Here is a 21,659-nt window from a genome sequence, read left to right as displayed (position 1 = left end):
CTTACCCAGCCCTAACCTTAACCATAAGCCATAAGAAACCAAACAAAATACTGGAGTTTTTAGTGTTTTTGAGTGCAGTCAGTGTTTTGTAAAATTGAGTTTCCCCTTGTGGGGATGGAAAAAACATGTCCCCATAAGGTAAAAAGCTACAGGTTTCTTATCAAATTGTAGGGAAATCTGGTTCCCACAATGTAATAATTACAAAGACAAACACACCAAAAAACCTTGATATCTAAAGTTGTAGAGGAATAATTCTGATCCTACCGTTTTCTCTGAGGTCTGTTTACAATCTGAGTTTGATTCTGACTGGCACCCCGTATTACACATAAAGACGCGTGCCTCACTGCGTGTGCCTGTGTGTATGTGCAAGTCTCTGTGTGTGGTTGCGTGTACCTGTGCATACTTGCACATGTCTGCATGTGCCTGAGGCTACCTGCCCCAGTCTGCATTTGCTTGCGCCTGACTGCGCATATCCGCATGTGTCTGCATATGCCACCTAGGTGGCATAGTCTGTGGACTTGCCATGACCCGCTCGCCTGCACAAGCATATCTGTTTCCATATGTCACTGGGCCTCATCTCACCAGCTTTCTGTCTCTCTTAAACTGTCAACTGCGCAGTGATTGAAGAAGTGGATTCTGTTTCAGCCAGCATACGCGCTGCGCTCCCTCTCCCGCGGCCCCTGCACGCACAGGCACTTCCTATACACCTTCGCCTACGATTCATGATTAATAAATCAGAAAATCCTGAACCCTGCTCACTGAAACATGAAAGCTGACAGAATATGAAACAACACGTCACTGTACATTGTATGTGCATAAAAACACACAAACAGCTGCCTTCCAACAGTTAGGACCATCCTGAAGGACGGGCACAGTTTGTATACAGTATGTACATGTCCGTACACACACACACACACCAATTCACCACGCACTCGTCCGGCAAATCTGTGGGATGTGGGGTTTTGGCACCACTCACACAGCTCTCAGGGACGGGTGTCATTTGGAATCACCACTGGTTGTTTTGGTAAATCCCTCCTTTAGATATGATAGGACGTGTTTGTACCCCTTGAGGGCAAATGATACAAAATTTATTAATAATAAAACATAATAGGTGGCTTTACGTGAGAGGATTCAGATTCCCATCTGACAGTATTTGCTTTTGGTTTTTTTTTTGTGTCTTAAGACACACACATACACACACACGCATACACACACACACACACACATACACACACACGCATACACACACACACACACACACACACACACACACACATACACACACACACATTCAGAAAGCCAGTTGCTGGCTGTCTTGGCTTCACCGCATCCACCTGCCCTCACAATAATAACAAGGCAAACATTTACCTCTGGCTCCGATGCTGAGCGGTTTATTAAGGGATTAAGGAAAAAAGGTGGTGGGCGGATGGATGGGGGGGGGGGTGGTTCCCAAGCATGAAAGGGATCTATCCTATCTGTCCAGGTCTGATTCCGTTCAGTGGTTCTTGAAGTGGAGGATTTGCTTGCCTGTGTTGGTTTAGATCGACAAGGCAGGGGTGGGGGGGGGGTTTGAAAGACCTTTAGCTAAATCAGACCTGCTCTTCAGATGCCCCCCCCCCCCCCCCCACGAGCTCCCCTCACACAGCTAAGAGATGGTTGCTTGTTTTGTCTGAACCCTGATCCTTAAGATATAATCTTACATTTTGATATTTATATACGTCTCTTACGTCTCTTACTCCTGCCCACGTCCGCTGGTTAGAAACTGACTTTAATATCAGACGCTGATTATAAGTATCTTTTATGCATTATTCTAAAATGTATTGAGCAGTATGGAAAATCTAATAGCAGCTTGTTGCAGATCTGTCAGACTTACCTGCGTAGCCCGGCGTTTGTGTGTGTGACAAACTACCTTTTGCGTAGTTTGTTATTAATTTATTGAACAAGGCAACTGTTGCTAGATCTAATGGCTTAAGCAGTACTAAAAGGGCATCTTTACTATAATTATTATTCTGTTTCTGGAAGCGGTGTCTGTCTTACTTAGGAGTCCCGGGTTCCTGGAGTTCAGTCAGTCTTTGTCGGGTATGCAGACGTACATCAGCCTGTAATCCTTACACCCTCTACTGAAACAAGCAGATAATCCAGAGAAGGGTGGTTATGGTCTGATAGGTTCACACATACCCCTCCCACCTCTACGGCACAATGGTAGCGTCCGAGAACACCGAGCTGATGGAATCGGCGTCCCCCCGCAGCTGCGTGAGTTTGGGATGCTCTGGAGCTAACGACGGCCTCAGACGCCCATTCTGGACCTCCTTGATGGGCTCCAGGAAGACCACATGCTTGCTGCTGCCTGCCTTCCTCCCGGGCCCCTCGGTGGTGGCCGGCGGCGTGGGGGTCAGCATGGAGGATTGGGCACTGCACTCGTTGGCGGGGCTGGTGGGCCCGGGTGGTGACGGCCGCCTATGGCACCAGCAGCGGCAAGGCGTAAGGTAGAGGTACATCAGCACCAGCACCAGACTGACCACGCAGCCCAGCAGGGTGGTGAAGCCCGTATTGAAGGGCTCCACCTCAATGTATCGCGTGGTCACCGTCATGTTCACCTCCCACGTCTCGTTTTGCAGCCGCTGCCGGTCAATCGCCATGCACAGGTAGATGCCCGAATCTGCTATCCGCGCCTCCATGATCTCCAGGCTGCCGTTGACATACATGCGCAGGGTGCCGTTGTTGCCTGGTGGAATGATGTATTCTTGGTGCGGGGAGATCCAGAGGAAGGAGAGGTGGTGCCCCCGCATGGATGTCTTGCAGTCCATCAGCACTGGATCCCCGACATAGGCCATTAGGCTGGTCTCGGGCTCACCCGGTGTGCCCTCTGGTGGCAAGGTGCAGTTCTCGAAGAAGCGGCCGTGTTGGAAGAAGCGGATCGAGGCGCGGCGCTCCCCGAACACCAGGCACGTGTGCTCCTCCCGGTAGTCCCTCACGGAGCCAAAGCCCCGCTGCTCCCAGCGGCGGAACATTCCGTACATAGAGCACTCACAGATCAGCGTGTTGTTGTGGAGGAACAGGCCACTCTGTACATACGTGGGCAGGGCCGCGATGTCCTCCATAGGCAGCCTGGACATGCGGTTGGAGGACAGGTCCAGGGTGCCCAGGAAAGGGTGGCTGTGCTCCTGTATGGAGAAGAAGGGGAAGTCCGTCAGCCGGTTGTGGCTGAGGTAGGCCCGGTGCAGGCTCCCCATGCCAGCCAGAGCCCTGCTCTCTACCCGCGTGATGCGGTTGTTGAAGAGCAGCAGTTCCTCTAGACTGATTAGCTCCTGGAAGTAGTGATGTTCCACCATATGCAGCTCGTTGGAGGACAGGTCCAGGCGGCGGATGCCGGTGGCGTTACGGAAAGTTCCAGGAGCGAGCCCGGTCAGTCGGTTGTGCGCGAGGCGCAGGGTGTCCAGCCGGGGCAGGCCCAAGAAGGCGGCCTCCTCCAGACGAGTCAGACGGTTGTGGCTGAGGTCCAGGCTGCCCGTGGACGCGGGGATGTGTGAAGGGAGCTGCTCCAAGCCCTGTGATCCGCAGCTCAGGATATCGCAGGCGCACAGGCAGCCGGGAGGGCAGCTGGCCACAGCCAGCCGCAGCAGCGGTAACGTCAGCGCGAGTCCCGCTACGCACTGAGCAAAGATCATTGTGCCACCCGGACACCTCCGCTCCCGGAGAGAGCCTCCAGGCTGCCACCGTATCCGGCCGGGAGCCCGTGGGCTGAGCTGAGAGAGCTCCCTCCCTGAGGCGTATAGACACTGTGGTCCACAAGAACTTCAAAGCATTAAAAGGGAAAATGGCTAGCGAGCAGCGGCAATCCAGCGTAAAGGAAATCGGGGAAGACTGAGGCCCCGGCAGAGAGATTTACGTCTACTCGGCAGATACCTCACCTCTGTGAATCCAGCAGCCGGTGCTCTAAAGCTCCCAGTAAATCCAGTCAGCAAGCGGTAGTCCTGTTTCCCAGCTGTTGCTTTTGTAGTTGTAGCTTTATGACACGTGCGGAGCAGGCTAGTTTGGTGTTAAAGGGTTCCGTCACTGGGGAGGTTAGTAACAGAAGTTCTCTGTACCTGACTTTTGGATCCCCGTCTGGTCCTGAGTCAGAATGGCTTCTCAGGTGCTATCTTCTTATTGTCATTCGCAGAGTAAAATACTTTTCTTTTTTTAAGCAGAGACTTTGCCTACTGGCTCTGCTTGAGCTGCCGGGCTGAGAGCAGTCAGTTAGCGACGCTGGTTCTGAGGGCAAGATGTGGGGGGGGCCCCGGGTTCGGATCACAGGGGTGTGGAGTCAGACCCCAGATCTTCAGAGCTGCTCCTATCCTGTTGATATATCCATCCCCCTCCCCCCCTTCTCAGAGTCCGGGAAAAGTCCACAACCCTCAGGTCACTTCATCCTGGCCGTTGGCAATGGCTCTCCCGGAGTGTTGTTGAGGAGGTCCACCTTGCAGCTGTTTTCTGGCACTTTCTGTCTCTGGGGAGCTCCTTCGAGCTTCGGCCCCTTCCTCCAGCTCTCTAGCATCCAGCCTGCCGCGTGGCTGCTCTCTCGCTCACTCTATTTGAAGCTTGCCTTAGTGCATCTCTCTCTCCCTCTCTCTCCAATTCTCTCTCTCTCACACGCGGTTACAGAGGAGGGGCGTCAGGGTTTGTGTTCAGGGCACTGATTGGCCAGCGTAAGAAATAAGAAAACATAGGGGTGGGTTGGTTGGGGATTCCTGTGGTGTAAATACCAGCTGTATTATTATCATAATCGTTCCTTCCCCATAATCCTCAGCGGTTATCTCACAACAGTGTCACTATGATGAGCTGCTCTGACTGGCGCTGGTGGGAGAAGTCAACTGTCATTTGCCAAATATTAAATCAATCAGCTTCTGTGATTTCTCTCCATTTCTCCATATTGTTTTTAATTGTCTTATACTGGCACATAATGACTGATTCCATACATTCCATTTATAATAAAAAAAAAATACGCTGGCTGCAGTCCGTACTCCTGGCAATAGAAGGCTGGCTGTAGAGGAAGTGCTCTGCATGCGTGTTGGTGTTTTTCCACGTGTATGTGTACGCACTCCTTGCATGTCACAAAATCTGGAACCCCATAACGAGAACACTGGAAGTGTTTCAGCATGGGTGGGCAGATGTACAAGTATTTCTTGGATTATTAGTTGTAGAGTTAGTTACAATATGTCGTCTTGTATAAGAATCCGAAAATTTGTATTAACCTGCCAGTTTCAGATTTTCGACCACACGCGCTGTACTGCCCGTGAGCTCATGTGCGCTTGTGCGCTCACCTCCGCGCACATCTGCAGGCAGCTGCCTGTGCCTCTCGGTCACAGTGTCCCTCGCAGCTCTGACTGCTGTCATAACGTGTTACCCCCCCCAATCCGCTGGCTCCATGCTACAGGCCAGCTGGGAGCTCATCCCCAGCCCCCAGCCCCCAGCCCCCAGCAGGGGAATGATGAGGTTGAGCCATCAAGTGCTTCTCTCCGGATTTCTTCTGTCTCTTGTTGTCAAGCGTGTGATTCACCATTTATGTTTTCCAGTCCCTTTTTCCGAGTCGCCACATAAATCGCAGCAACGTTGAGCAGTAAAAAATCTGGAACCCCATAACGAGAACACTGGAAGTGTTTCAGCATGGGTGGGCAGATGTACAAGTATTTCTTGGATTATTAGTTGTAGAGTTAGTTACAATATGTCGTCTTGTATAAGAATCCGAAAATTTGTATTAACCTGCCAGTTTCAGATTTTCGACCACACGCGCTGTACTGCCCGTGAGCTCATGTGCGCTTGTGCGCTCACCTCCGCGCACATCTGCAGGCAGCTGCCTGTGCCTCTCGGTCACAGTGTCCCTCGCAGCTCTGACTGCTGTCATAACGTGTTACCCCCCCCAATCCGCTGGCTCCATGCTACAGGCCAGCTGGGAGCTCATCCCCAGCCCCCAGCCCCCAGCCCCCAGCCCTGAGCCCCGCCTGCCTGCCCCTGCCTACTGCCAGGCCTGTTGTAAAGCATCAATGTTGTAAACGGATGATACAGGAGCGACGTGACGTCGCTATTGGCGGTGGGCAGCATAAATGCATAACCCATCACGTCCATTTCTGCTCATGTGACTTTGGCAAAGGAACACAGATTCGGTTATTATTTATTATCTATAAACATTATATTTTGAAACAAACCTCACCTGACAAAACGTGAGTCAGTTTATTCTAAATCAACTTTATTTTGCTTTGTTTTAATTGCATGACTGAAATGCTTTTAACTGCATTTTAACTCTGCTAGAGATTCAGCAGGTTAGTCTCCTTGCTTGGGGGTTAGTTATTATACCCAGTGAACTGAACTCCGAAATATAACCCACATTTAAAATGTAATAATTTGTAGTTCTTCTACAGAGCATATTTCACTTGCCTTTATTGAATTTGCATATAAATCAAGAGTATCCATTAATTGCAGTGTAATTAGCTTGTAGTTATACACTCTGCAGTTGGTTAAAGTGTGTGTATGATATTTAAAGGGCCGGCGCACTGTTGCAAAGCTGTTGGACTGTGTCAGTGACGGACAGATGGTAAGGCGACAGTGTTGTTTGTTCAGAGCCGTTTTGGTCATTTATCAGCAGAGCTCAGTTTCAGTGTGAATTTAATATTTCACAATAAGCCTGGTTTACAGTCATACTTGAACATGCAGCGAACTTGGGTTGTGAAAATAATGACAGTGCTAATTGCAGAAATTTCTTTCTGTTATCCTTCTTTGTTTAGGCAGAATTGTCACCAGAACTCATTTGTATACTCTTTCTTTTTTTGCCCTGAGCAGAAATGTTGTTAGTGTTTTTATTCTGGGAACGATTTTGACGTTTTAAGCAGGGGAATGATGAGGTTGAGCCATCAAGTGCTTCTCTCCGGATTTCTTCTGTCTCTTGTTGTCAAGCGTGTGATTCACCATTTATGTTTTCCAGTCCCTTTTTCCGAGTCGCCACATAAATCGCAGCAACGTTGAGCAGTAAAAAAAAAAAAAAAAGACCTGCTTTCCTTTTGTCTGCCGCTCTTTGAAAGGTGACAGTGGTGGTGATGTGGAGAGAATGGATCTCGTTCTTCGAAAATGTCACGCGGGTCTCTGCCAATCTGCTCTACTGCCTTTTCTTTTTTTAGAATTAGACATTTTACCGACTATGTGATTTGAAAAACAAAAAAGACTCCCCCCCCCCCCCCCCCAACGTTCGCCACTCGTTGGTTCAGTGAACAGATGTCGCCGTGTGGTAGAACAGAAGCTGCCATGTTGGCTGCGAGCAACGGAGGGATCCTCCGAAAAAAGAGCGTGTCCAGTTATTGCCTGGAGGAGGAGTATGTTCACATTCGTTCCATGGTTCTGTGGTCCTGGGCTATTTCACCCCTTCTGAAAATCTCTTCCATGACTGACAAGCAACTTCCCGATAAGTGACTGCCACTCAAATCTCAGATTGTCACGGTAACAGAGTGAAAGTGGACCAGTGATGGCACTTCCTGTGTGCTTCGCAGAGGGTATCATACCACTGGCTGATTTGCACTCGTTTAGGGAGCCTGCACTCGTTTGACAGGGTTGAATGTCGCAGAATCTCGTTTGGACCGCTGCAAGCTGGTATGAGCCGAGTTTTCCTTGGAGCATGCCTCTCCCATGATGGGAAGAGTCACGCACGAGGTTGGCTGTGATGGAGAGTGGGGGTGGGGTGTAGAATGGATGTACCAAGTCGGTTCTGTTCCCTTAGTAACACACCCCCCACCCCCACCCCCCGCACATAACAACAGGAGACTTAGTCGGTGATTGGGGATTCAAAAAGCCATTCCCTGCTACCAAAATCACTTGTGTGGCACTAGAGTGTAATGAGCTTCACTGTTTTTGTCTGGCCACTGCCATTGATGGATGGGACTGCTGGAAACTGCCTCTACTGCCTCGACCGCCTCAACTGTGGTTTGGATGGGTACAGCACACCTCCAAGCCCTGAAAAAAGAGCCTCATCTCCTCAAGTTTGTACTCATAAACAAACTCCTTTGTTGTCCTGGGGAAAGATGTTATTCCAGCCAGCAAACTTGGAAAATGTCTCTTGGCCAATGGATGATTCATAGTTTCGTATAGAAGAAATGGAAACTAGCTTGCAGTGTCAGTGTCCGCTGTCGGTGGACACTGTCGGTGGTCAGTTACCCATGTGACAAAGTACATGGGCTGGGAGTGACAGGAAAAGTCACATGTTACCCACTTAACCTGTCATAATGCTGAGTTCACCTTCAGCAGGGGGTGCCATATCCAGCATGCTTGCTCCCCATTTAGAACCGGTTGCTGGGTGACTGTCTGTCGTGTCTTGCGTCATCAAAAAGGACGGGGCACTTGGGGAAATGATAGCTTATCCTGATGCATGTGGGATTACCTTGTGTTGAACCAGTAATATTCCCTAAGGACAAGGAAACGACAAAGTTTCTACCAGGGGAGGGTGCTGATTGGCACCCCACTGGGGTGACACCGCTGGCTGTAGACCCTGCAGTGTCTTCATCCTACTTATCCCCAATTCTGTGAGTTATTATGCTGTAAAACGCCTCCGCTCGACATGTGTGGAGTTCGAACATTCTCCCTTGGTTGTGTGGGCTTCCTGCAGGTACTTCGGGCTTCTCAAACAGTGCAAAGACGTGAAATTAAACTCATTGAAGAGCAGACCTCCAAAAGACACTGCCAATGACCTAAAGTCAGGCTTCCTCATCATATGTTACGGGACTGGGAACCAAAACCCACTCAGTCTTCATGTAATGCAGTGAAGGACTTTCATTACATTTCTAAAAGTCCACAGAAATTTTCAAACATATCCTGTGGAGTGAGTGAGTTCTTGGCCATCTCTTATTACTGTTGTCGGCTCATACTGCTCATTTAAAATAAGTCTAATATCATTAATTGTACAGTTTCATAACCTAATATCACTTAACTAAAAAATAACTGATCCATATGATAGATGATTACAATCTCTGTTTTGTCCTTGTGCTTTGAATGTGCAGAGAATTGGCCCCAGTAACGCGCTGATTTATAATGAAAGATAAGGAATGCGCTGTTGATAATTAATTTATTTATTAATTGGGAAGGAGGGGGGGGGGTTCTGCCGATATGGTGGACGCGTTCCCCCTGTTTCCGACCCCATGGAAAGCACACACCTCTCTAAATATTCTACATGTCACAGTATATTAAAACTTTAGTTCATGAGGTTGATAAGAGTTGACACTGCTAGTTCATTTACATATTTGTCTAATATATTTTCCCAAAAAAAAACACCCTGGACTAGTCCTTAGTAGTCAGTACTGAAGCACATCGGACATTACCTTATGTTAAGACAGTAACGCAGCTTTTCTTTCAGCTATTGGGCCATGGCTCATCCCTATATCAGTGACATGCACACGTACTGGTGCATGCAGGTGTTTTATAGAACAAATAAAAATAAACTGGTGATACTACTGTCTGGGGAGGCGGGTTTGGGCACCCTATCAGCGAAAATCACAATTTACGGTGAGATGATTCAATTTGGTAAATTTGTATTTTATTTTTAGGTTCTCCCCAGTTCTGATTAATGCAATATTTTAGGATTTCTGCAGTGTTATATTTACAAAGACCACCACTTTCTTTCATGTGGCAGTCAAGCAGTTGCTGCATGGAAGGAATAATCAATTCCCAAGCCATCGATGTCAACCAATCAGGTGTAACGGCACCTATTAAGGTCGCACTTAAGAAGCTCTACCTTAAGCAATCTCTTAAGAGATTGTTTGGGAAACAGGTGTAGGAAGAGAAATTACTTTCATAAGATGTATCTTTAGAGTCATCGTAAGATGCTACAAATCATTGTTATCAGTAAACGCACCCTTGTATTTTGTTAGGTTACTTATTGTGAAGGTTAGGGCTGGGTAGGGGTTAAGGTTGTCATTGTTGGGATTAGAGTTTTTCACATAGAAATGAATGGACGGTCCCCACAAAGATATGAATACAAGTGTGTGTGTGCATGTGTGTGTGTGTGTGCGCGCTCACCTCAGCCTTGTGCTACCAAGGATTGGCTCCAAGCCCCGCTTTCCCTTTCCCTTGTGGCTCTGTCTTGAGAAGAAGTTGGAAGATGGATGGATAGTTGGATTACTCTAACCCCTCGACCACCCGGCCTCCCTCTGCTCAAGCCCTTGTGACTTCAGTGCTCTTCGCCTTTCTGGCTACAGACGGCCACTGATGCATTCTGATAGCCCCTCAGAGCTGAGCTGTTGCTCTGAATTAAAGCTCTGAACATGAGCTGGAAAGTCCCCCTACCCTCATTATTATAATTCTTCCCTTTTCCATCTGTTAACACTACCTTCATGGGAGCTGCTGGTCGAATTATACCAGACTATCATGTAGTGTGGCGGATGTGCCATGAGGTGTAGGGGTGTGTCATGTGGTATGGCGGGTGTGCCATGAGGTGTAGTGGTGTGTCATGTGGTGTGGCAGGCGTGCCATGCGGTGTAGTGGTGTGTCATGTGGTGTGGCAGGCGTGCCATGCGGTGTAGTGGTGTGTCATGTGGTGTGGCAGGCGTGCCATGCGGTGTAGGGGTGTGTCATGTGGTATGGCGGGTGTGCCATGCGGTGTAGGGGTGTGTCATGTGGTATGGCGGGTGTGCCATGCGGTGTAGGGGTATGTCATGTGGTATGGCGGGTGTGCCATGCGGTGTAGGGGTGTGTCATGTGGTATGGCGGGTGTGCCATGCGGTGTAGGGGTGTGTCATGTGGTATGGCGGGTGTGCCATGCGGTGTAGTGGTGTGTCATGTGGTGTGGCAGGCGTGCCATGCGGTGTAGTGGTGTGTCATGTGGTGTGGCAGGCGTGCCATGTGGTGTAGGGGTGTGTCATGTGGTATGGCGGGTGTGCCATGCGGTGTAGTGGTGTGTGATGTGGTGTGGCAGGCGTGCCATGAGGTGTAGGGGTGTGTCATGTGATGTGGCTGGCGTGTCATGTGGTGTAGTGGTGTGTGATGTGGTGTGGCGGGCGTGCCATGCGGTGTAGTGGTGTGTCATGTGATGTGGCTGGCGTGTCATGCGGTGTAGTGGTGTGTGATGTGGTGTGGCGGGCGTGCCATGAGGTGTAGGGGCGTGCCATGCGGTGTAGGAGTGGAGAAACATCAAGGTGTGGCGGGCGTGCCATGAGGTGTAGGGGTGTGCCATGCGGTGTGGCAGGCGTGCCATGCGGTGTGGGGGTATATTGTATTATGTGGTGTGCGTGCCATGCGGTGTGGGGGTGTGTCATTTTGTGTGGTGCGCATCTCATGTGGTGTGGTGGGCATGTTGTATTATGTGCTGGGCATGTCGTGGTGTAGGGGACGTGTCGGGTTGTGTGCTGGATGTGTCATGTGGTGTGGTGGGCATGGCCTTGATGTTTCTCCTGCCCTCTTGTCTTCCAGGGTGTCTCGTGCCTCCTCGGTGTTGCTGTCTGACCCCTGCTTCCAGCTGAACTCCATCCGGCACCTCCTGGGAGAGAGTGAACCGCCCATCTCTGGGGCTGCCCCGGGCCCCTCTGAGCGCAAGCACTTCTCCCTGCACGCCTGTGAGTGGCCTCTCCATGCCGATATCACTCCCCCCCCTGACAGGAGCGCCAGATGTTGCAGCCTTATACAGTCTCTGTTATCTGCTTGCACTGTTTCAGAGAAGAATCTTGCGTCGACAAATTCTAGCGAAGTTTTAAGTTAGAAAGTCTATAGAGGTAGAACTCGAACTTCTCTTCGGAGCCAGCTGAGTGCTTTCAGCATTCTTGTGATTAATATTTAATTGAAATATATACCAAAGCCATTTTTCTTCTCCATCTCTTTCTGAGCTTGTTGCTAATACAAGCCAAGGGCTTTTTTGGCAGTTCAGGCTGATACTGCAACCCCATCTCACATACACACATATTGAGGTTTTCTGATGTCCTAGAATAAAGATCATGCATATTCTGCTCTCCTTTAAAACTTTTCTTTTGGTTGTTTTACTGGTAACATAATCCTGTGTTGTTGTTTTTCTCATGCCAAAGTGCCTTTAGAGGTACTTTAACAGGGACCCTCTTGGGAGCAGACTTTGATTGGCACGTTCCTAAGCACTTGCATGCAATATAATAGAATTCTTTATTAGTGCCACATCTTTCTGTACTAGAATATGCCCTGGCACCCACCCCCCACCACCACCACCAAAACAGGGAAACCTTTACCAGCAAGCTCTTTCTGCCTGTTCGGTGTTGAGCCGGCTGCCTGAGTGCGCCCTGACATCCCTCCAGCACCGCGGGAGAATGCGTCGGTGATTCACCCGTGCTCATTACCTCAGCGAGGCCCCGCTGTTGGCTTCGGACTTCCGTAGGCGTGGCGGAGTTCCTGTTTCTGCCCACGGCAGATTTTTTTTTCCCAGGGACTCGACTCATTTGTCAGAACTCGTGGCCACCGGGATTGCGCGCATTTTGTTGCAGGCCATGCACAAAAGACAAATAAATGATATGCACGGTACCTGAGGACTTAAACCAGCCCCAGTACTCTAATTTCGATTTGAGAACCAAAGTCTTGAATGCAAAGCACTGGGGGGACCTGTTTAAATCAGGAATAACTGGGTCAGGATCAGCAGGGGAGTGTTGTGGAGTTTTGGGAATAGGTTTCCCCATTGGTGTGGTGTAGATTCACTGAAGCCGTCTTTATATAAGTTTGTACCATCTGTCTGATTTTAATTATCGAAACACACAGGATGGATGGATGGAAGGCCTCTCATTTGCTGTAATGCTTATAATAATTTGTTTTCCATGCAATGCGGTCAACCATGCGGCGACTAATGACTGCAGGTTTTTATTTTATCATTTGGAATGTAACAGTTCCAGCAGAGTCAATCCGGACTTTTGACACCATCGCTTCCTGGGAGCCGATGGGTGGAACTGGCCTCCCCCTCCTTTCCCTCCCCCTCCCCCCCCCCCCCCCCGCCTTCAGAAGCACTCCTACACTGGAGCCTTGCCGTGATCCCTCAGGCTTCAGGGAGATGGTGATACACTGTGGTTAGTGCGCAGTGGCAGTACCGTAGCATACGCCGCAGTGAAAAAAACCCACAGTTATTAGCCAAACAGCGGTTGCTATTGATCATCCATGAGCAATGGAGAGTCTGACAGGTGATGCCATCAGAATTGATTCTGCTGTGCATTGCATGTAGCAGAGTGGTTATGTAAAATGAATCAACACCATCTCTCAGCCAATCTGAATTGAATATTTGCGCTCCTGTTTATCTCCTCCCCCCCACCCCAATAAGCTGTATATAGAAGGGGCTAGAGCAGCACCAGATGTCCACTGTGCACACAGGCTGGCCAGAAACTGGATGGGCAGTCTTCTAATTCACCTAATTTTGGATTGTGGCTAAAGAAGACTGTCAGTGTCGTTGACTGTTTCTATTCCCGGGTTTCATAAATTATTCCTGATTAAAGGCGACCAACGCAGAACCTTGCGGCTACAGCTGCTGGTACATTTTTCACACAAGGCTGCAGATCTCCTTAGTTCCCTCGGGAATGAATCGGTCTCAAAGGACACGCCTACATTGTCATGGGGAAGCCCTAGTGCTCCTCAACAAGATGTAATGGATTTCTTTTTTTTTTTGTTTTAAACGGATTCGCTTCCTTCACGATAACCGACAAGTTCTAGCCAGTTGCATTTATTATGTTGTCACATTACACTGTGAAGTTGCCTAGCTAGTGATTTTGCCCAAATTGCATTACTTCACTTATCCATCTATTAGGCGTGCTATTTAATTAAAGTACGTTTCTCAAGGATACAACTTTTTCTCAGTAGTCAGTACAATTTTATCTTCTGTTAATCAGAAGGTGTGAAGGTGTCAAGGACATTGTCGTCTTGTGGTCAAATTAATTTGTCAGGAAGTCATCATCGTGATTTTCTTCATTAGAACAGAAATGGACTATTTCCCCTCCTGTTCACTCAGCCTCTGTGGGGTGGAAATTGGACAGTCTGGAAAAATTTGAAGAAATTGTTTGTGTTTTTATGATGCAATTTAAAGGAGGCAAAATAGCATAAAAACAAATAGCGACCGATGGAACCGGATTGCAGGAGTCTGATCGATTTTTGTTCCATTTCTGAAGACGTCAGCACACGAGAGGGCTGGCCACTGTCAAGATGCACTGAAAAACATCTTCAGGAAGCTCTCCGGCTGATGCTCACTGGCACCGGCAGGCCGCTCTTACATTATGGATGAACGTCAGAGCTAGTTAGAGTTCTCCGTGTTGTGATGCGCCCTTTGGAAACGTGTGCCGGTCCGAGAAGTGGCAAATGAAAATCGTCGGAGTTCTGATTTTCCCCTCTTCCATCGCAGACCTCCGACATCCAGCTAGACTCGCTTTTCGTAATGGAGGAGCTGCAGATTGTTAACAGAATCTGCAATACATCAGCGAGCCCGATACCTGCTTTCTGAAGTGTTGATGTCATTAGTTATTGGATTATGTACACAATGGGCGACTAGATGGCTCAGTGGGTAGCGTTGTTGTCACACACCTCCAGGGCTGGTGGTTTGGATGCCTTTTCTGGTTCTATCTGTGTGGGCTTTGTAAGTTCAACCTCCCGCAGCCCAAAAACATGTCGTTTGGTGCACTGCTGTCTCTGATTTGCCCTTACTGTGTGACCTGCAAGAGACTGGCATCCCATCCAGTGTGTCCCTCTTTCTTATATCCTGTGTGCACACACACACACACACACACACGCACACACACTTGTATTCATATCTTTGTGGGAACCGTCCATTCATTTCTATGGGAAAAACCCTGATCCCAACAATGACAATCGTAACCCCTGCCCAGCCCTAACCTTAACCATAAGTAACCTAACAAAATACAAGGGTGCGTTTCCAGATAACAATGATTTGTAGCATCTTACGATGACTCTAAAGAAATATCTTATGAAAGGTATTCCTCTTCCTAGATCTGTTTCCCAAATAATCTCTTAAGAGAGAAAGGAGAGCGTCTTAAGTACGACCTTAATAGGCACCGGAACACCTGAATGGTTGACATTGATGACCTGGGTGGTTGGACTTTACATTATTATCGGTCTCTCCTTTCATTATTTTAGTTCTGGGATGCTCTTCCTGTGTTTTCAGATTTCTTTTTGTACGATGCAATGGCTCGATCCGTCTCCGGGACGTTCGATGCGGGTCTGACAGATCATGATGCAAGACAAACAAGCTTGGAAAGTCATGACCCCAAAAGAGGGGAAAAAAGAGACAGATCGATGTTAATGGGGAAGCCTTGAGAATGTGATGACTGTATTAACATGACACAATGCCCCTATACGACTTTTAATTATTGAGAAGTGATAAGAACGTGAGCAAATTCCTCCAGTTTCCCTGGCCTAAGATTGATGGTCGCTGAGGTAGCTCACCTGTCTTCTTAATGCTTCCTTTCGACAAACAAGCCTAGTATTAGAGACATGAAAAACTGCCAGTTTTATATGAAAAATAGATTTAAATGTATATCCCTCTTTAAATTGTACATAGAAACTGAGAGGGTCCACAGTAATGCTTCTTCCTGTCCAGTGTGTCCAATGAGCAGAATTCTTCATGATCTTCTCCACCATCCACTTCACTGCAGCTGTTTCAGTGGGTTCAGGGCCAGTCCTGTGTTTGAGCTGGCTTTCCTGATGAATTATCTTGCTTCCCCTGCTGGCCATATAATAAAGAATTACTCTATGGACTGGAAAAGCTTGCTACACACATCAAACGTCCTGAGTCTCCTCAGAGAGTAGAGTCCTGCTGCACTGTCTATCCAGTCTGCTGCCTCTCAGGTACTTGCAGCACTGCACTACCTCCACTGCCTGCCCCCAGGTGGTGACCGGTCTCAGGGGCTTCTTGGCGAAGCAAAAATCCACCGCAAACTTCTTTGTCTTGCTGATGTTGAGCTGAAGGTGCTTCTGCATCACAAGACAAAGTCCCCCACTAGCTCCCTGTACTCTGAGTCATCTCCAGCGACGATGCACCCTGTGGTGGACGAGTCGTTGGAGGACATCTATAGGTGGCGTGAGCTGGTGTCCTACTGGAAGTCCGGTGTGTAGAGGGTGAACAGGGACGGTTCCCTGAGGTGCCCTAGTGTTGTTCACTACCATCTCTGATGCACAGTCCCACAACCTTATCTGTTGGTCAGGTAGCCCATGATCCAGGATGGATCTTATCTCTCCTTTCTCATATAATACAACAGATTTTATAGCATGTTGTGAAAACTATAAATGTTTAATGACTGATTTTTTATTACAGATATCTCCTGCTGAAGGTACTGCCAGCCACAGCTGTGGTAAAATACAGCCTGGATAGTTTTACTTAATTAATGTATTTATTTGAGGGGCACTGAACTCCAGTGCCCCACATGACTGCCCTTGGCCACAGTCTGAATGCTCAGGTGCAGCAGTGAGACGGCGTGTCTGATGAAGGTCTGCTGCAGGTCACGGCCGGCCCTCTGCTATTTTAATCATTTATTCTGGGTGACAGTCAGTGGGCTGCTTCCATCACACATCTAACTTGGGCTGAGACCTGCCCCAACCCCTGCTATTGTGCCCTTTCTCTCTGTGCGGGGGCCTGATGTCCGCCCCCCCAGCAAAAGGAACAGCTCAATACGAACGAGTACATCAATACTCTGCTCACCTTTGCTCGAGTTTCTGTGGCTAGGGGGCCACTGGCATCTGATACTGTACGGACCAGCCAGTGTGGAGACATTGTGGCAAGCATGCCCCCCCCCCCGGCTATTCGGTGTAAATATGCACCGATCTCATACTGCGCTTGTCCTCGGTGGGGCCTGTCATTCTTCATAGTGCACGGGGCTGCCATGATTGGCAGCGTCAAGGGCCACACGTGCATTACTTTGGAGCTCAGACAGGCATGAAATTGCATGAGGCGAGGATGTGACCGTGGACGGTTTTCTCCAGGGGGGCTGTAATTATCGGCTCGGTACGCCTGTCCGGTCCGGCCCAGTCCAGTGGGGTCTCCGCTGGTCACAGTGTGACGAAGCAAGTGCCACATCATCCGGGGTGGGGGCCCTTTGTCTGATCAGTGAACTGATTTTCAAGGATATTTCTGATGGCATCTATACTTTAAAAAAGTTTTGGCTATGTAAAGTACTCTTCTGGAAGTGGATAAATCAATAAAATGGAAAAAAGCATAATTCGGGTGACTGAATGGACATGATGAGTAATTAAAATCAGTCTTCGTCTGTGACCATAGACTGTGTTTTCCCAGACACTGACTACATCAGCGTGGAGGAGGCTCAGAAGGTTGAGCACATGCTGGCTTTCTTGACGGAGGAGTCCAAGCAAGCGGCGGCCAGCACAGCTGTGAGTAACCGGTGGAGCTGGGTGCGCTATATATGGTGTATAGACCGGGTTTGCCAGGGTGGGGGAGGGGCATGTTTTTGTATCAGTGGACAACGTTCACTATGTGGATGGGGCTTGTCACAATATGGGAGGGGTGCAATTTGTATAAGGGAGGGGCATGTTGTATGCGTTGAAAGGCCATGTTCTGTGTGTGAGTGGGTTTTACCAGGGTAGGGGAATGTTCTGTATAGGGGCAGGGCATGTTCAGTATGTAGACGAGGCTTACCCCATTTGGGAGGGGCATCATCAGTATATGGGCGGGGCATGTTCTATATAGGGGCGGGGCATATTCTGTGTATGGTGGGCCATTTTCAATATGTAGACGAGGCTTACCCCGTTTGGGAGGGGCATCATCAGTATATGGGCGGGGCATGTTCTGTGTATGGTGGGCCATTTTCATTATGTAGACGAGGCTTGCCCCGTTTGGGAGGGGCATCATCAGTATATGGGCGGGGCATGTTCTATATAGGGGCGGGGCATATTCTGTGTATGGTGGGCCATTTTCATTATGTAGACGAGGCTTTCCCCGTTTGGGAGGGGCATCATCAGTATATGGGCGGGGCATGTTCTATATAGGGGCGGGGCATATTCTGTGTATGGTGGGCCATTTTCATTATGTAGACGAGGCTTACCCCGTTTGGGAGGGGCATCATCAGTATATGGGCGGGGCATGTTCTGTGTATGGTGGGCCATTTTCATTATGTAGACGAGGCTTGCCCCGTTTGGGAGGGGCATCATCAGTATATGGGCGGGGCATGTTCTATATAGGGGCGGGGCATATTCTGTGTATGGTGGGCCATTTTCATTATGTAGACGAGGCTTGCCCTGTTTGGGAGGGGCATCATCAGTATATGGGCGGGGCATGTTCTGTGTATGGTGGGCCATTTTCATTATGTAGACGAGGCTTGCCCTGTTTGGGAGGGGCATCATCAGTATATGGGCGGGGCATGTTCTGGCTCTGAGAGAGGTGTGGTCAAACACTGGCGGAAAGTTGCTGTTGTCCTCGTCTTGTTACTTTTGCCTTCCCTGAGTGAGTCTTTGTTAATGATTGTTTTCACAAAAGTGGGGAGAAGGGCTGATGGAGAGCGCTGTTAGACCACCTCTTTCCAGGAGACGTACCTCTGACAGCTCTCTGGAACGCTTTTATGTACTTTCTTGCCCCCTTGACCTGGCTCACTGATAGAAGCTACGGTTTTTAGTGGTAGAGGATCCTAGCCCCAGTTCTCCTACTGCGTCCCTGGAGGAACAGACCAGCGCCTCTCTGCATCAGGCTACATGGCACCGCGACTCAGGCCGTGCAGCCGCTGCGCTGGAGGCTCATATGGATGCGCTGGCTTGACTTACTTCCAGTTTACTGCCGTTGGACCTTTAAGGAGTGTCTGAGACATGCATGTTGGCACAGGTTGTAGGTTGTAATGATCTGAGACACTATAACATTCCCTAGATTGCTTTGTACTTAACCTTTTGAGAAATAGACACTTTTAACGTCAAGATGATCCTTTTAAACAGACAGGATTATTCCTATGTGTGTCTATGTATCTGTAAGTGGCGGCTTGCTTTAGAGGACACTCGAGTGTGTGTGGGAGGGGTCGGGTTCTGATGGTGAATGACAGGGGTCACTTTGTGTGTTTCAGCCGCTTGATCCCAGCTTAGCGGACAGACGGTTCGGTCACGTCGAGTCCTAAAGGCCTAAAGACTCCCTGAAGTGTATGTCTCCCCTTTTGGCGTCGACTTGCTGAAGTTCAGACATAATATTCAGTGCTCTTTTTATTTCTTTCTTTATGGAATGTTTATTTTTGAAAGTAGGCTAATTCGTCATTATAAGTAGCGACCCCCCCCCCATCTGATTGGGTCTAACTTTTCCAGCCGGCGGTCTCCTGTGAAATGTGCAGGTCATATTTAAAAGCAGCACCATGATGAATATGAAGGTCCAAGCGACTGATTAAACAAGCATGTCAGCGTGGTGGGCCACCGTATTAATGCACGGCTGTTCGCTGTGACGCAGACAGTGCAGCCGCCTCAGGATGCTTGTCAACCCATTAATTAAGGAGTCCCCCAATGCGCCCGTCACCGCGGACCAGGCAAGAGCAGCTTCATGAACATGGAGGAGCTTCCACAGGCTAACAGAACAAAGCAGACCTGGGACTCTCGTTAACGAAAGCTATCCAGTGCTAATTAGCCTGTCCTGCAAGCTTCTGTTAATGTTACATTGTTTGAAAAGCTGTCGAGCTGCACAGGGCCATGAGATCTAGCTACAGTATGTCCACCCACCACCTGTAGTCACATTCTATTGCATGTTTGATTAGGTTTCTTTGATGGATTCTGTTGTCCAGCAACATTGCGTGCTGGCCTGCCGCTCCAACAGAAAGCGTCCTTACAGCCGTCTCCGCACCTGGGGGGGGTGGGGGGTTTAGGGGGTGTGGGGCAGAGTACCAAGGAGGCTCTTCTCATTAACCATAATTGTTCCATCCAGGCCAAGTCCGTCTGCGTGCTGCGGAGAGAACAAAGCCTTCTACCGCTGCTCATTGCTATTCCATTAACCAGCCCTTACTGCTATCGAGCATCAGCACTCTCTGCCCACATGGAAAACACCCAGCCTTTCCATCCCTGAGTGCTTTTAGTCCTGCTTTGGTCTGTTTTAGCTGTTTCACATCTGCATCCCCATGTCACGGAGTTCGCTGGCAGAACACAGGATGCTCCCTCCCCCCACTTCCTCCCCCCCCCCGGTGCGCAGATGGAAGGATGGAGTTGGTTGCTGTAATTTTGGGGGGATGTGGCCCTTTGAGCCACTTTCTTGGAGAGCCCCTCCACTTATTTAAGTCTTTGAGTTGAGCGCCCCCTCCTGCCTGGAGGCCGGCACTTACCCTGTTTATCGACAGGCATATTCCTTTTGTTGGACCGTATGACTCCCATGAAAATAGCATCAGAAATCGAAAAGAACAACAAACACTGTCATAAAGTTAAACAATTTCACCCGGCCCGTCGTGCAAAACTTCCGGAAAGACAATTGTGCACAGAAACCTTCATATGTTTTGGTAACAGAAACATAAAACGTAAAATTTAAAGTAGGAGTTTCTTTTAGAGAATTTTCTGTCCATGGCTGGTTGTGGTTATACAGTAAAGCAGTGGCATTTCAGTTTGTATGACAGTTTGGTTGCAGTGTATCATCTAGGAAGCCTGGTGTTTTTTTTTTTGGGGGGGGGGGGGGCGCTGGGGTTTACTGCAGGGTTCAGTGCTCTTTCTTGCTGACTGGCTGATATGTAAACACAGTTGTTCTGGGTTTTGTTGTCGGCGGAGCTGGGGGTCTGGGTTAATACCAGACATAGCTACAGCCTTGTGCTCCATAGCCTCCCCATGCTGCTACCTAGATCCTTACATTGGGTAGCTCCTCCCCCCCCCACCCCCCACCGCCGTCCTGTCATCTCTCAACCGATTCCATGTCAATGGTGCATTTTTGTAACAAAGCATCCTCTAGAAATAGTCCCCCCCCCCCCCCGTTAACCATAAGGTGAAATTGCAGCTGTACAGATGAAGCATTCCTTTTGTGTCTTTGTCGATTTTGATCGATGGCACTTGTCTTCGGTGTAAGAGTAATGATCGAGTGCCCTTCGCAAAACTTGACATAGACGTAGTGCGGAGTGAGTAATGCAACAACCCCTCTTTATTTTGCATTTCTGTGTCTTCACTGTTATTACCGTGATTATTCTTTCTGAGAACTGTCACTGTGAAACATTCTGCGATTAAAATGTTTGTGTTGCCGCTTATAAATACCCTACATGGATTTCCTCCGCCCGTACCTTTCAGACGCTGGGAGGGATTCACTAAACGCCTGCCAGAAAATCAGCACCCCCCAGAAAAATACTAATAACGCTTAGAAGCACTGATTTATGAAAACTGCTGAACAGTATTTTCTCGCACAGAATATCAGAGAAGGGGAAATAGCGTGTCTTTGGTTGTAGTTGTGGTCATTATGGTTGTAGTTATGGGGAACTGATGGACCTTATGAGGTTCTTAAAAGAGTCAGATGCCTGAAAGCTCAGCTTGAGGTCAGCAGACAGGCTCTGTTTGGTGATGTGTGGTTTGTTCCCTGAGTACTGGTTTGTTACCTGTAGCTCAGCTTAGCTCACCATTTTACTCTGGCCAGTTTGTTGAAGGCGGCATGGTCAATGCAGGTGAACACTACATCCATAAACCTACCGGAAACATCTTTGGCTGGGATCTTCGTTACACCGAGTGCTTCGATCATCGGTCCTGAAAATTCATAGCTGCCTCACGACCGACAGTGA

The 21,659-nt window shown here is 48.8% G+C and overlaps 2 protein-coding genes across 3 annotated transcripts in view; one reads left to right on the top strand and one right to left on the bottom strand.

The window, feature by feature from the left end:
* The window catches only part of rnf123 (ring finger protein 123), a 92,971-nt gene that overhangs the window by 62,381 nt on the left and 8,931 nt on the right, over positions 1-21,659 (top strand). For both annotated transcript variants that reach the window (XM_072715513.1, XM_072715512.1), the window contains exons 36-37: positions 11,422-11,564; positions 17,240-17,334. In XM_072715513.1, the coding sequence (XP_072571614.1) occupies positions 11,422-11,564; positions 17,240-17,334 (238 nt within the window). The remainder of the gene's footprint in view (positions 1-11,421; positions 11,565-17,239; positions 17,335-21,659) is intronic.
* On the bottom strand, positions 1,376-4,591 carry amigo3 (adhesion molecule with Ig-like domain 3). Its single transcript, XM_023811336.2, has one exon. The coding sequence runs from the start codon at positions 3,666-3,668 to the stop codon at positions 2,190-2,192; it is 1,479 nt and encodes a 492-aa protein (XP_023667104.2). The 5' UTR covers positions 3,669-4,591; the 3' UTR covers positions 1,376-2,189.

Source organism: Paramormyrops kingsleyae, chromosome 8 (genome assembly GCF_048594095.1).
Source record: "Paramormyrops kingsleyae isolate MSU_618 chromosome 8, PKINGS_0.4, whole genome shotgun sequence".
Lineage (NCBI taxonomy): Eukaryota > Metazoa > Chordata > Actinopteri > Osteoglossiformes > Mormyridae > Paramormyrops > Paramormyrops kingsleyae.
Note: the sequence above shows the minus strand (reverse complement) of the source record. Positions and strands in the feature narration are given on the sequence as shown.